Source organism: Entelurus aequoreus, linkage group LG01 (genome assembly GCF_033978785.1).
Source record: "Entelurus aequoreus isolate RoL-2023_Sb linkage group LG01, RoL_Eaeq_v1.1, whole genome shotgun sequence".
NCBI lineage: Eukaryota > Metazoa > Chordata > Actinopteri > Syngnathiformes > Syngnathidae > Entelurus > Entelurus aequoreus.
This window is the reverse complement of record NC_084731.1, coordinates 3,782,965-3,797,918: the sequence shown is the minus strand read 5'-3', so window position 1 is coordinate 3,797,918 and position 14,954 is coordinate 3,782,965. Positions and strand designations below refer to the sequence as shown.

Here is a 14,954-nt window from a genome sequence, read left to right as displayed (position 1 = left end):
TGTGTGTGTGTGTGTGTGTGTGTGTGTGTGTGTGTGTGTGTGTGTGTGTGTGTGTGTGTGTGTGTGTGTGTGTGTGTGTGTGTGTGTGTGTGTGTGTGTGTGTGTGTGTGTGTGTGTGTGTGTGTGCGGGCGGGTGTCTGTGCGTGTGTGTTTGTTAAAAGGCTTGAAGTTTTGAGGATGTTGAAGGAGAAGCTCCGTCCCCAACATTTTGGATACATTTATCCTGCAGAAGAATTGAGTTGAATGGAGAAGAATGTGGCGGACATGTTTTCTCTTTCTTCTCTGACTTTGTCTTCTTTCGCGCGTCCATCCAGGATGATAAAGCTTGGCGTGCTCAAACTGTTACTTCCTCTCTGCTTCTTCATTCTCCGCAGCTCAGCTATCGACACAGGTAAGACCAGACAGTTGTTTGTCTTGCAAAAACAATTTTCTTTTTTTTTGATGGCCTTGCTCATAATAATGGTGGAAATAAGTGTATATTATGACTGCTTTGGGCAAAAATACTTTAGTCACCCTACATGGCCTCCATTGCAGCACTCGTGTAATGTGTAAAATTAAAATAATGTTGATGTAAAAAATAAAAGTTAGGTATAAAAATGTAAAAAAAAAAGTTTGGTTTTAAAAAATTAAATTAATGTTTGGTGAAAATATTTTCTGTGTGGTTGAAAATCCTATGGTGTAAAAAATTTATAAAAGTTTAAAATGTGAATGAATGTTTGAGAAGGTATTTAGGCGCGAATTGGCAGGCATGTTTCCATTTGTCTACCCTAGGGCAGCTGTGGCTACACATCAATATGTGAATGTGGACTGAATGAATAATTAGTTCACACTGTGAAGCGCTTTGGTCTCTGAAAAAGGCACTATATAAATCTCATCGATTACAGTATTTTCATCATAATATTATTATAATTTGTATTATAATGTTTTAAATGAATTGAGTATCCAAGCCCTGTATTGTCTAGTGCAGTGGTTCTCAAACTTTTTCCCACCAAGAACCACCTCAGAAAACATTTGACTCACCAAGTACCACCATAATGACCAACAATAAAATACAATAGCGTAATAGGCCTAAATATTCATTAAAAACCAGGCAGAGGTTTTAATTAACAAGTATATTTAATATTTTTGGCCACTGTAACATTACACACATTTTGAACAGTAACACTGTGTTTGAATATACAGTCCGCTAGGGCAGTGTTTTTCAACCACTGTGCCGCGGCACACTAGTGTACCGTGAGATATTGTCTTGTGTGCCGTGGGAGATTATGTAATTTCACCTAATTGGGTTAAAAATATTTGTATTAATTATTGTCTGTGCTGTCAAGAGCTCGGCAAAGTAACTGTGTAATACTCTTCCATATCAGTAGGTGGCAGTAGGTAGCTAATTTCTTTGTGACTTGTCGTGATCACAATATGCAGACAACAGCGGGAGGCAGCGTGCAGGTAAAAGGGTATCTAAAGCTTAAACCAAAAATAAACAAAAGGCATTGAAGCTCAGGAATGGCTATGCAAAACAAAACTAAAACTGAACTGGCTGCAAAGTAAACAAAAACAGAATGCTGGACGACAGCAAAGACTTACAGTACGTCAAGCAGACGGCGTCCACAAAGTACATCCGTACATGACATGACAATCAACAACAAAATAGGAGCACAAAACAGGAACTAAAGCACTACACACAGGAAAACACCAAAAAACTCCAAATAAGTCACGGCGTAATGTAAAAGGTTGTGACAGTACACCTACTTTGAGACAAGAGCTATAGTGATGCATGGTTGGTTATGGTTTTAATTTATATCCAACAATTGCGAGAACAACTTTTTACTGTCAATGTCGGCTGCTGAGTTTAATTTCTGTACCATTTTCAACAAGTGGTCACAACAGGTGAAACAATGAGACGTTTTAAGGAGGAGAAGAAGGTGGGCTGCATCAACAACAATTCTATCGAGCATTAATGTCGGCTATAACCACACCAAAACGTCAGCACAAAACTACTATCCAACAAAAAATGGTCTCCTTCTGTTCTAATCACACCGAAACAAACAAACTGTATGTCGTATTGACAGCAAACTCTCACTTTCATTTGCACCAGAAGACGCACACACTCGGCTCGGCCAGTGATGCGTTCATGGCCACAAAAGCAGTCGGACAACTCCAACACCACACATACACTCTGTTTACTTGTTACAGTTACACTGTGATATGGTTCACTATAGGGTGCCGAATGTAAAAGTTTAGTCACACTTTTCTAGCAGATACATTTCTCAGATTTAACTCAGTTTTCTGAGATTTAACTCACTTTTCCCAAATGTTGCTTATTTTCATCACATTTGAGTTTAAATTAAACAGTGACTCTAAATATCATATCTAAATGTAAATCTAAATGATACATCTAAATATTAAATGTAAAAGTTATATTTAAATCTAAATCTTAAACATAAATCTATATGTTAAATCTAAATGTAAATGTTAAATCTAAACCTAAATATTAAATCTAAATCTAAATAATAAATCTAAATCTAAATCTTAGGTCTGAATGTAAATGTTACATCTAAATCTAGATGTTAATTTCAAACCTGAATGTTAAATCTAAACCTAAATTTGAAATCTAAACCTAAATGTTGAATCTAAATCTTAAATGTAAATCTAAGTGTCAAATCTACATCTAAATATTAAATCGAAACTTTTCCCAAATTGAGCTCATTTTCATCACATTAGAGGTCAAAATAAAAAGTTGACTCTAAATATCATATCTAAATGTAAATGTAAATCTAAATGATAAATGTAAATCTTAAATCTAAATGTTATATTCAAACCTAAATCTTAAACATAAATCTAGATGTTAAACCTAAATCTAAATGTTAAATCTAAACATAAATGTTCAATCTAAATATTAAATCTAAATCTAAAGTTTAGGTCTAAATGTAAATGTTAAATCTAAATCAAAATGTTGATTTCAAACCTGAATGTTAAATCTAAACCTAAATGTTAAATCTAAACCTAAATGTTGAATGCAAATCTTAAATGAAAATCTAAATGTTAAATCTAAACCTAAATGTTGAATCTAAATCTTAATTTCTAAATCTGAACCTAAATGTGAGCACTATATTTTAAATCTAAACCTAAATGTTAAATGTAAATCTAAATCTTAACTCAAAATATACATCTTAAATCTAAATCTAACTGTGAGCGAGAAATGTTAAATCCAAACCTAAATGTTAAAAATAAAGCCTAAATCTAAATGTAAGATCTAAACCTAAATATAAATATCTTTGTCAATGACATTATCAATGAGAATGGTAAAATTATGAAATATGATGAATTTACAACTTTGTATGGTGATGCTTGTTCAAGCTTTTCATTTAATCAACTAACTGGAGTCATTGGGAAAAGATGGAAACTAATTAATTATGGAACTACTAAATTATTAGTTTGTAAACCCTTAATAAGAAATTGTAGTTGGCAAAAAGGAACTAAAATAAATAGAAAAATATATAAGTTTTATTTAATAAAGATCTCTTTGAGGGCTGCTCCATACAACACAAATGGAAAGTGGGAGGACTTTTTTGACTGCCCGTTGCCATGGGATGCCATATTCAAACTAATCTATAAAACCACTATCGATGTGCAAAATCGTTATTTTCAAATTAAAATTATTTATAACTTCCTACCCACGGGAAAAATGTTAAAAATATGGAATATGACAGAGTCAGATGATTGACGATTTTGTTGTCAGGAGCCTGAATCCACCCTACATTTGTTTTGGTATTGTCATATTGTGTCTTTGTTTTGGGTGGAAGTTGAAAAAATGTGTTTAAAGATTGGTTTGTTTATGAAGCTTGATGTGGTTTCTGTTATTTTAGGAGAGTTCATTGACAATCATGATTTAGTCAATTTAATTATAGTACTCGGTAAAAGGTTTATTTTTAAGGCCAAAAACAGATATTCACTTAGTATTTCTTTCTTTAAAACATTTATTCAGTATTTTTTAACTTTAGAAAATTATATGGTTGAAAACAATAATGATGCCAAAAAACATAAAAAAAAGATGGGAAGTCCTCAAAGGCTTATTTTGAAAATGTAATTTTGTTTATATATGATATGCAATCTGTTGTTGCATTCCCTATTTTAAGTGTACATAAATGAAGGTGTGTGTTGCTGAGTTCGACTTGGATGTGATCTGGACTGTACATGGGTGCTTAATTTGAAAATGTATTTTTGTATGTGGATTGTATGCAACCTGTTGTGTTCCCTGGTTTTTGGTGTACATGGGTGAAGGTGTGTGTTGCTGAGCCCGATCTGGACGTTATCTGAACTGGACCTGGTTTTAAGAACCATTTTGAACAATCTGATTTCATTGACAACCCGGTCTGGTGAAGTTAAGATCCTTTGTTTGTTTTGTTTGAAAGTAAAGCAATATAAAAACAATTACATAAAAGATAGTAATTAATGAAAAATGTTAATGGACCAGCACCACACACAATCATGTGTGCTCTAGAGACTGTATCCCTTGCAGACTGTATTATTCTATATTGTAGGAACCAGAAGATTTTTTTTTTTTTATAACAGAAAGAGACAGCCCCTTTTGTTTAAATGAGTGTGGATGAGTGTGAATGGGGGAGGGAGGATTTTCTTGGGTTGATGCACTAATGGTAAGTGTATCTTGTGTCTTTTTTTTATGTTGTTTAAAATAAAATAAAAATTTAAAAAAATTAAAAATTAAAAAACCTACATATTAAATCTAAATTTAAATCTTAAATCTAGATGTGAGCATTAAATGTAAGATCTGAACCTAAATGTTAAATCTAAATCTAAATCTAAATCAAAAGCTTAAATCTAAATCTTAATGTGACCGCTAAATCTCTCGCCAAGTGTAAAGATGAATGTTTATATAACAATATAATATATAACACCAATCTGAGGCCTCTTAGTGCACGGCACTCCTACATCTGCATGACTGCGGAAGAAGGAAATATGACAGAAATAATGCCAATAAAGTTGCATATATTTAAAAGTGTTAGCTTCAAACGTGTGAATTTGCATGATGTGTTGAAACAATTAGACACTCAAACACCTGACGCTGCACTTCCGCGTTTGACAATGGATGGAATTGCTTCTTACACCGAGATATGCAGTGTGCATGAATACACATATTTCTATTTTTCCTGATGAAGATGAAGGAAAGATGACTTTAATTCACATCCACTTAGGGTTGTACGGTATACCGCGATACTAATGAATCATATTCTGTACTATACCGCCTCTAAAAAGTACCGGTCCCCCACCCCACGTTGTGTCATTGCTAGTTTACGAACAGACGAGCATGTTCGGCAGCGCACAATCACGGAGTACTTACAAGCAGACACAGTGTGTAGACAGAAAAGGGAGAACGGACGCATTTTGGCTTAAAAACTAACGATAAAGGTGAAGTTATAACACTTATACGCCCATCGGAACAGGTGTTTTAAGACATGACTAGCTAGCTAGCGGCTAAAGTCCATCCCCTGTCTGCAGTGTTTTAGCTACTTCTAAATAATTAATGCTCGCCTCCGTGGCAACAAATAAAGTAAGTTTCTTACAAGTATCATCCCTGCAGGACGAGGAATAGCTAAACATGCTTCACTACACACTGTAGCTCACCGGCATCAAAATGTAAACAAACGCCATTGGTGGATCTATACCTGGCATCCACTGTAATGATACCAAGTACAGTACCGTATCTAGTCGATACTACTATGATTACATCAATATTTTTTAGCATCACAACATCTTTTTTCGTTTAAAAAAAATTCATATTATGTTTATAAACTCAGGAAATATGTCCCTGGACACATGAGGACTTTGAATATGACCAATGTATGATCCTGTAATGATAATAGTGATATCATCCAAAACTCATGTAAAGTATCCAAACAAGAGAAGAATAAGTGATTATTACATTTTAACAGAAGTGTAGATAGAACATGTTAAAAGAGAAAGTAAGCAGATATTAACAGTAAATGAACAAGTAGATTAATAATTCATTTTCTACCACTTGTCCTTAATAATTTTGACAAAATAATAGAATGGAAAATGACACAATATGTTACTGCATATGTCAGCAGCTAAATTAGGAGCCTATATTTGTTTATTTACTTGTATGTTCACTATTTTATTTAAGGACAAACTTGCAATAAGAAACATATGTTTAATGTACCGTAAGATTTTTTGTTAAAATAAAGCCAAAAATGCAATTTTTTGTGGTCCCCTTTATTCATAAAAAAGTATCAAAGAGTACCGAAAAGTATTGAAATATATTTTGGTACCGGTACCAAAATATCGGTATCGGGACAACACTACACCCACTACAATCAGACAGTGCTCCAGTGTGCGCCCATCAGAGGCTGCATTGAATCGTATTATGACACAGTTACTCAGTAATGAATAATTACTGAGTAATCATTAAACATTATTATTAATAATTACTGAGTAACTGAATAATGATCTCTCATTACGAGCATCTGACGAAGGTCAGTTATATTGTCATGATGTGTTCAATGTGGTCTTGTAAAATATGTTAGTGGGAAATTTGAATAGCCTAAATACAAAAAAGTTAAAGGACAACTAATAATACATAATTGACATAATAATACTCTGACTTGTTAAGTGGTTAATCGTAAAAAAAGGAAACATGGTGGGTGTTTTACACCAGACACCGTCAAGAACATTAAAGAACAAGAACATTGAAGGTGGCAATGAATGGGATAGAGGGGCCCACACGATACTTTTTCAGGGTAATACAATTCCTAGCAACGTACCATTACATATAATTACTAGTGGTACACGAGCCACAGTTTGACAATCCCTGGTCTAGTGTATGTAATAATATAAATGTGTATTGTTTTTTGTGGAACTTCGCTGTTTGTTTTTATTTTATTTCTAATCAGCAGGATTGACAATCCTGTGAGTATGAAAGTGAAAGAATAAGCCGTGCTCACTTAAACGTTCATAACAATAATGTTGTAGAAAGTGATGAATTTTCAGGTCATGTTGTTAGCACAGAGGTTAGTTTTCTGAGGCGAAAGTGTTTCCCACCAATACTTTGGGACATTCCTGGAGGTCAGAGCAGGATGAGCTACTTGTCTCCCTTGGAAACACAGCTAATAAACTCCATGGTGATTGTAAATCTCCTCATTATTTGGCCTGCAGCCCAGAGGCAGGGGGTGACGGCGACTGAGATCTTGCCGTCATCCATCCTGCTCTGCTTGCGGATGAGCAATAAGCTGCCCTGAATAACAACACTGCTGATTTACATGCTTGAGGGACTTCCATCTGATGTTTGGAAACTAGTGCAAACATTGAATAGCAGCAAAACTTCACGTTACCAGTCCTTATTCAAACATTAAAGCTTAGTTTTGAGTTCTTAATGGGTGTCAAACTTATTTTAGATCGGGGGCCACATGGAGAAAAATCTGCTCCCAAGTGGGCCGAATTGGTAAAATCAAGGCACGATAACTTAAAAATAAAGACAACTTCAGATTGTTTTCTTTGTTTATAAATAGAACAAGCACATTCTGAAAATTTACAAATCATAATGTTGTTGTTGTTTTTTTTACACTTACATGTTGCGGTTAATAGTATTCTATCTTTATTTGTCGTTATTTATACTTTCTGAATAAATATGTGATCATGTTAATCAGTCAACACATTGGTGTTAATTTTCAATCTATTAAGATATAAAAATTATATCAAAATCTAATTACAGGATGTTATTTATGTAGTTTGCTCATTTTCCTCGACTGGTGCACTAACATGTGGTTTATAATTTTTTTTTACATAAGTAGCATCATCTACAAAGATACAAAGAATTGCTATTGTGACATCTAGTGGATAATAAATAAATGATAAATGGGTTATACTTGTATAGCGCTTTTCTACCTTCAAGGTACTCAAAGCGCTTTGACAGTATTTCCACATTCACCCATTCACACACACATTCACACACTGATGGCGGGAGCTGCCATGTAAGGCGCTAACCAGCAGCCATCAGGAGCAAGGGTGAAGTGTCTTGCCGAAGGACACAACGGACGTGACTAGGATGGTAGAAGGTGGGGATTGAACCCCAGTAACCAGCAACCCTCCGATTGCTGGCACGGCCACTCTACCAACTTCGCCACGCCGCACACATTTAGAACAGGATTTTCTTTCATTCCAAAATTTTGGCAAATTTTTATACTAAGCAAACTCATCCCACGGGCTGGATAAAACATTTTCGCCCGCGGGCCGTACGTTTGACACCCCTGCATTAGACCAACAATGTGTTATACATTTCACTAGTATCTTTACTGGGGGTGTACCGAGCCGATATTTATTTCTGATACACTTTCAAATTGTCTTGTAATCAGACAATATTTTGGTATATTTAGATGGAATCTTTACCTGACCTCACAGTGGTCAGGTGGCCCTTCTGAAGAAGACTGCAGATGACAGTCGAAACGTGTCAGGTAAAGATTCCATCTAAATATACTAAAATATTGTCTGATTACAAGACAATTTAAAAGAGTATATGAATAAGAAGATATAATGAACCTTTTTGAGCAATTTATTCCTGATAATGGTCCGATAGCATTTAAAAACGTATCGGATGTTATCGCATACTTGCCAACCTTGAGACCTCCAATATCGGGAGGTGGGGGGGGCCTTGGTCGGGGTGGGTGGCGTGGTTGGGGCGGGGGCGTGGTTAGGGGCGTGGTTAAGAGGAGAGTATATTTACAGCTAGAATTCACCAACTCAAGTATTTCATATATATATATATATATATAAATACTTGACTTTCAGTTAATTCTAGCTATATATATATATATATATATATATATATATATATATATATATATATATATATATATATATATATATATATATATATATATATATATATATATATATATATATATATATATATATATATATATATATTTTATTATATATATAAATAAAAGAAATACTTGAATTTTAGTGTTCATTTATTTACACATATACACACACACACACAACACTCATCTACTCATTGTTGTACTTGAAAGTACAGGGTTGAATTGTCCATCCTCTTTATATTCTCTGTCACTATTTTTCTAACTATGCTGAACACCCTCTCTGACAGTGGCGTGCGGTGAGGTTAATGTCTGGTGAGGCACGACTGCATCATCACAGTCAAATTTAAAAACATACGAACCTGCAATGCAGGTGTACCTAATGGTGTGTCCCTGCGGTCGTTCGCGGCTCCTGCAGCGCGAGCATTGTTGTTTTTGCACTTTTTGGCTTCTTGTTAAGTGACTTTTTTTGGGTGGATTCGGTCTTGCACGTGGAGGGTGTGGGTGTGGGCTTTGGTTGGTGTGGCCGCGGTGCTCCCGTCGGGCGGTGCATTCTGCGGCGGAGGTGCTTGGCACCAGGAGGCGGGGTTATGAGACGAGCCTCACACAGTGTGTCTCCGCAGCAGATTTATGATCGCTCAGCACTAAAAATACGTTACACACATACAGTTGTTGACAAAATACACTGTACATTATATACCTCAGCTAACTAAACTATGGAAATGTATAATATAATTCATATAGCAATACGGTCTCACTGCACAGCAGGCCAGCAGTTAGCCGAGTCGCAATCCATGGTGAGGCACAAGTGCCTCAACTGGCTGCTGATCACCGCACCGTCTCTTTTCAGTATTTGAACGGCAAATGTGAAAATAAAAATAAAAATAATCTAAAACTGGTGAAGTTAAATGGAAAATAACTTTAATATAATCACTGGATACATATAACAATTTAATTAATTTTTTTTTCTTTTTCTTTTTTTTTTCTTTCCATGATGGCAGGTGAGGCCCCGCCTCCCCTGCCTCTAGTGACTGCACGCCACTGCTCTCTGATGATGCATTGCTGTGTGGCACGCACAAAAGTGCTTTCATCAAATGCACGAGAGTGTGGAATCTTCCATCTCTCCCTAGCATGGCCCAAAACCGGTCAACCCTTGCTTCCTGGGGAAGATCTTCCCTGGCAAGCAATTGGTACTCCAGTACTTGTACCCGGAGGCTGGTCAGGTCCAATCGCAGCTGCGGCAGACTTTTTTTTGGGGGGGCGTGGCCTCCAGCTCCGGCTGAATACCGGGAGTTTGTCGGGAGAAAATCTCTGTCGGGAGGTTTTCGGGAGAGGCGCTGAATATCGGGATTCTCCCGCTAAAAACGGGAGGGTTGGCAAGTATGTGTTATCGGCTTGCATCTACAATCTCCATATATAAGCAGTCCGGCAGTGCGTTTACTTGTGCTGGACAGCCAATTAACATCTACATATCCTCCAATCAGCACAAAAAGTTGGTATTTCCTTGTATTTTAGTTAAGTCACTTGCAAAACATAACCATGATAGGCTGCAGGCTACTATCAATATGTAACGCTAGCATGGGCTAGGTGGGTTAAGAATGTAAACCGTGTAACAGAAGATGGTTCGTCTAGGAGTATGAAAGATGACGACAACTAGTTATTTTGGTTTCGACTGCATTAAATGTATTGAACAAGAATATAAATGCCACAAATGACACAATAGGAAAAAAATACAATTAAAAAAAATGCCCAAAACAAAAATACAAAATGCAGTCCTGCTGCTTTCTCAGAACCAGTTCACAGTTCAGTTCAAAAGGTATGCAAATGCTTTCGCGTCAGTCCAAAAGTTCAGTTCAAAAACAAAAGTAATCCAAAAGGTTTGCCACGGAGGAGGAAAAAAATGCTTGTCCTACCGCATAGTTGTTTAGCTCGCCATTTGTTGAGTTGAGTTTGAAAGTGGATAGGGAGCTCAGGTTGTTTGGGTCAACGGGTATTCCTTCCCGGAAAAAAAACCTGACCTGAGTAATCGAGGGCAAAAACAACACACCATGTCCGGCCCGATAGTTAATCGAACACGGTGGCTCTATGGAAGAATGGCAGCGGTTAGCGCCTATGCTAAAACAGATGCTAACATAATATTGGCGACATGGCACATGATTGTGATTGTGGAAATCCGTTGATTATGCCATGGCAAAAGACTCACCTAATTATGAAGTTTACAAAGTGGGAGAATGAGAAGATATTGCAAGTTTCTTCTCAAGCGCTTCTCGCAGCACCGCAGCCACAGCAGGTACGGGAGGGGGTGGTGAAGTGAGCAGCACTTCCTTAAAAGGAAGTGAGCGGCAGGAAGTAACCCTCCACAATAAAAGTATTTGCACTGTATGCATGTTTTCAATGGGAATTTTAAATATGGGTTACAGGTTCCCCCCCTATACTCATGTACGGCCTCGTACATGGAGGTGGCTGGCGGCAAACAATTCCTTCCTGGGGAGTGATTGTCGATCCAGACTTCTCTACTTGCAGTGTAGAATCAAAGACATTACTCAATCCTTGGAACAAAGTCTGGATACTGCGCAAAACTGGATGTCCAAGCTTTGCATATTGAAGGCGACTGGGAGGTTTGCGGGTTCGAGTAGGCCGTGGAGCTGGCGATACAGATTCTGGACTGAATGTTTCGGTTCCAGTGGGTGACTCAGGCTCACTCAAGATAGGTGCTGCTTGCGGAGAGCCTGACGTAGAGGAAGTGCTGTCCTCTGGCTGCCCCAAAGCATCACCATCCACTTCTGGCACGGACTCTGTGTCCTGCAATTCAACCACTTGCCCAGGGTCGGCAGGTGTTTCCTGATCCATCTCTACACTGTGCACCACACCAACAGGATCCCCTTCTGTAGCACGTTGTGAGGGCTGGCCAGGCGAACTCACGGGCACTGCAACTGGGACAACTGAAGGTATAGGAACAGGTAAGTCAATCACTCTTGTGAATTTTGCAGGAGCGGAGCAGGTTTCAGGTAAGTTGGGTAAATACACATCTGGGGGGTAGTATTCTGGTTCATAGAGCTCCAGAATTGCTGGGTCCACTGGTGGAATCACTTTGCCTGACATTATTGGTTGCTTTGGCAAGTCTGCTTTGGGGGTTGTTGACAAATAGCCACAAGGCAGCAGCAAGTCTCGGTGGAGGGTCCTTACAGGTCGATTTTTCCCTTCAGGCTTGATGGTATATACCGGAAGAGTGCCGGCTCTCTTCTCGACGATATACACATCCGCCTCCCACCTATCTGCTATCTTATGCTTGCCTCTCAACTTGACATTCCTAACCAAGACTCTGTCCCCTACCGATAATTCGGAGGGTGTAATTCTCTTGTCAAATCGAGACTTGTTCCTTCCCATGACCTTTTCTGCATTTTTAGTCGCAATGCGGTAGCTGTCTTCAAGATGGGACTTACGCTTTTCAACGTACTGTGAATGGGATGTTTGAGGATTTCCAGACACAGGCAGACCAAAAACCAAATCGATAGGCAACCGGGGTTGTCGACCAAACATCAATTCGTAGGGGGAGTAGCCGGTGACGTCATTGCGGGTGCAATTGTAAGCATGCACCAGAGGCTTGACAAAATCCCTCCAATGAGTTTTGTCTTGGTCTTGCAGGGTGCCCAACATGTTCAGGAGCGTACGGTTGAACCTTTCCACAGGGTTGCCACGAGGGTGGTAAGGCGTGGTTCTGATCTTGTGGATTCCCATAATCTGACAGAGCTCCTTGATGGTGTGCGATTCAAAATCAGGCCCTTGGTCACTGTGGAGCCTTTCGGGTATTCCATAATGAACCAGGAAATTGTCCCACAGGGCTTTGGCTACTGTCGTGGCTTTCTGATTCGGGGTTGGGACCGCTACAGCGTACTTAGTAAAATGGTCAGTGATGACAAGTACATTCTTCGTGCTACTCCGATCTGGCTCGATTGAAAGAAAGTCCATACAAACAAGTTCGAGCGGTCTTGCTGTTTGGATATTTACTAACGGTGCAGCTCTCTCTGGCAGTGCTTTCCTACGAACGCACCTCTCACAGGTCTTTACTTTATTAGCAATGTCGATGGACATGCGTGGCCAGTAGAAGCATGCTCTAATGAGGTCAAGTGTCCTCTCTGTTCCAAGATGGCCCATCTGGTCATGCAACTGGTAGAGGACCTCTGCTCGACACTCCTCTGGTAGGACAAGTTGGTAGCTGGGCTCACCATTGATGTTTCTTTTCCTAACGAGGACGTTATTGAAGATCTCCAGTCGTGGCAACTCTCGCAGGAGCAGCAGCAGATCTGGAACTTGTTCCCTCAGAGAAGGCGGCGGGCTGCATCCGTGTTCCAACTGGGCGACAACATGCTGAATAACCGGATCTGCTCTTTGTTTGTCTGCAATCTCAGTGACAGACAAAAAGGAAGTGACTGGAAAAGAGAAATGTTGATCATCCACAAAGCTGTCCGGTAGGCCGTCAACGCTGATTGAGAGAGCTTGCACAAGAGCTGCCACTTGCAGTTTGTCTGGTGAGCTGTACACAAGGTGCCTGTCACATACTGCCTGTACTGAGTGATCGTCAATAGAGATGCAGGAAGGGTCGTCCAAATGGTGTTGTGCGAACCTCAGGATTCTCTTTCGTTCCTTCTGGGAACGGGCGTCCTCTGGGTGTTCCACATGAGGCCGCCGAGAGAGCCCATCCGCATCTGCGTTCAGCTTCCCTGCTCTGTAAATAATTTTGAAGGTGTATGTGGAGAGCGACGAGAGTCACCGGTAGCTCGTCGCGTCCAGTTTGGCAGATGTCAGCAGGTAGGTGAGCGGATTGCTGTCAGTGACTACAGTGAAGGTGGAGCCATACAGGTAGTCACTGAATTTTTCTGTCACTGCCCATTTCAGAGCCAAAAACTCTAGTTTGTGGGCAGAGTAACGGGCTTCGCTGCGTGATACGCCCCTGCTGGCAAATGCAACAGCTCTTTTGCGTCCATCATGCTCCTGATATAACACCGCCCCTAGCCCGGTTGAACAAGCATCTGTATGCAGGACGTAAGGCTTGCTTGGATCCGCAAAAGCGAGGACGGGGGCTGTGGTGAGCTTCTGGATTATGGCCTCGAAAGAGTCCTGGCAAGCAGGTGTCCAACGTCCGCCAAAGTTCTCTTTTGGGTCGAGATAGTGTTGGGATTTGACCGCTTGCTTTGTTCTCTTTTGGCTAGGAGGGTAACCGGCAGTCAACTCATTGAGGGGTCTTGTGATAAAAGCGTACCCCTGAACGAACCTACGGTAATATCCCGCAAAGCCGAGGAATGATCGAAGCTCTTTAAGGTTCTTCGGGACTGGCCAAGTTATTAATGCGGAAACCTTGCTGGGGTCTGTCTCCACTCCGTTACTGGAAACCACATGCCCAAGATAGCGGACAGATGTCTGAAAGAACATGCACTTCTCTACTGATAGCTTTAACATATATTCCTTCAAACGCTGAAGTACATTCTGGAGTCTCTGCTCGTGTTCTTCTAGCGTTGGGGCAAATACTATCAAGTCATCAATGAATACTAGTGTCTGCTTCAGATTTAAGTCCCCCACGCAACGCTCCATGAGCCTCTGGAATGTGCTCGGCGCATTGGTGATAGCTTGGGGCATGCGGTTAAATTCGTAAAACCCTAGCGGGCAGACGAAAGCGGTCTTGGCCTTGTCCCTTTCCTCCATCTCGATCTGGTAATACCCAGATTTTAAATCCAACACCGAGAACCAGACAGAACCAGACAAAGCTGAAAATGTGTCCTCAAGTTTAGGCAGGGCATAGGCATCTTTAATGGTTTGTGCATTCAACTTCCTGTAGTCGATGCAGAGTCTTACTGTGCCATTTTTCTTCCTCACCACAACTATCGGGGAAGCGAAAGGTGAGCTTGATTCACGTATGACGCCGGACTTCAACAATTCCTGAAGGTGCTTGCGAACAGCATCCACGTCCTGAGGATGAAGCGGCCTAGGCCGTTGTTTAAAGGTGGCTGGATCAGACAAGTTGATTTCATGCTTTACTTTGTTTGTTCGACCGAAATCAAGGTCGTGTTTCGCAAAGACCTCCGGAACGCTGTTCAGCATAGCTGTCAC

General features: G+C 39.6%; 1 protein-coding gene across 2 annotated transcripts in view; it reads left to right on the top strand.

Annotated features, from left to right (window-relative positions):
• The first annotated feature begins 185 nt into the window (after positions 1-185).
• LOC133653370 (low-density lipoprotein receptor class A domain-containing protein 2-like) overlaps positions 186-14,954 on the top strand; it is a 58,446-nt gene continuing 43,677 nt past the window's right edge. For both annotated transcript variants that reach the window (XM_062052688.1, XM_062052604.1), the window contains exon 1: positions 186-391. In XM_062052688.1, the coding sequence (XP_061908672.1) occupies positions 244-391 (148 nt within the window). In that variant the 5' untranslated portion in view covers positions 186-243. The remainder of the gene's footprint in view (positions 392-14,954) is intronic.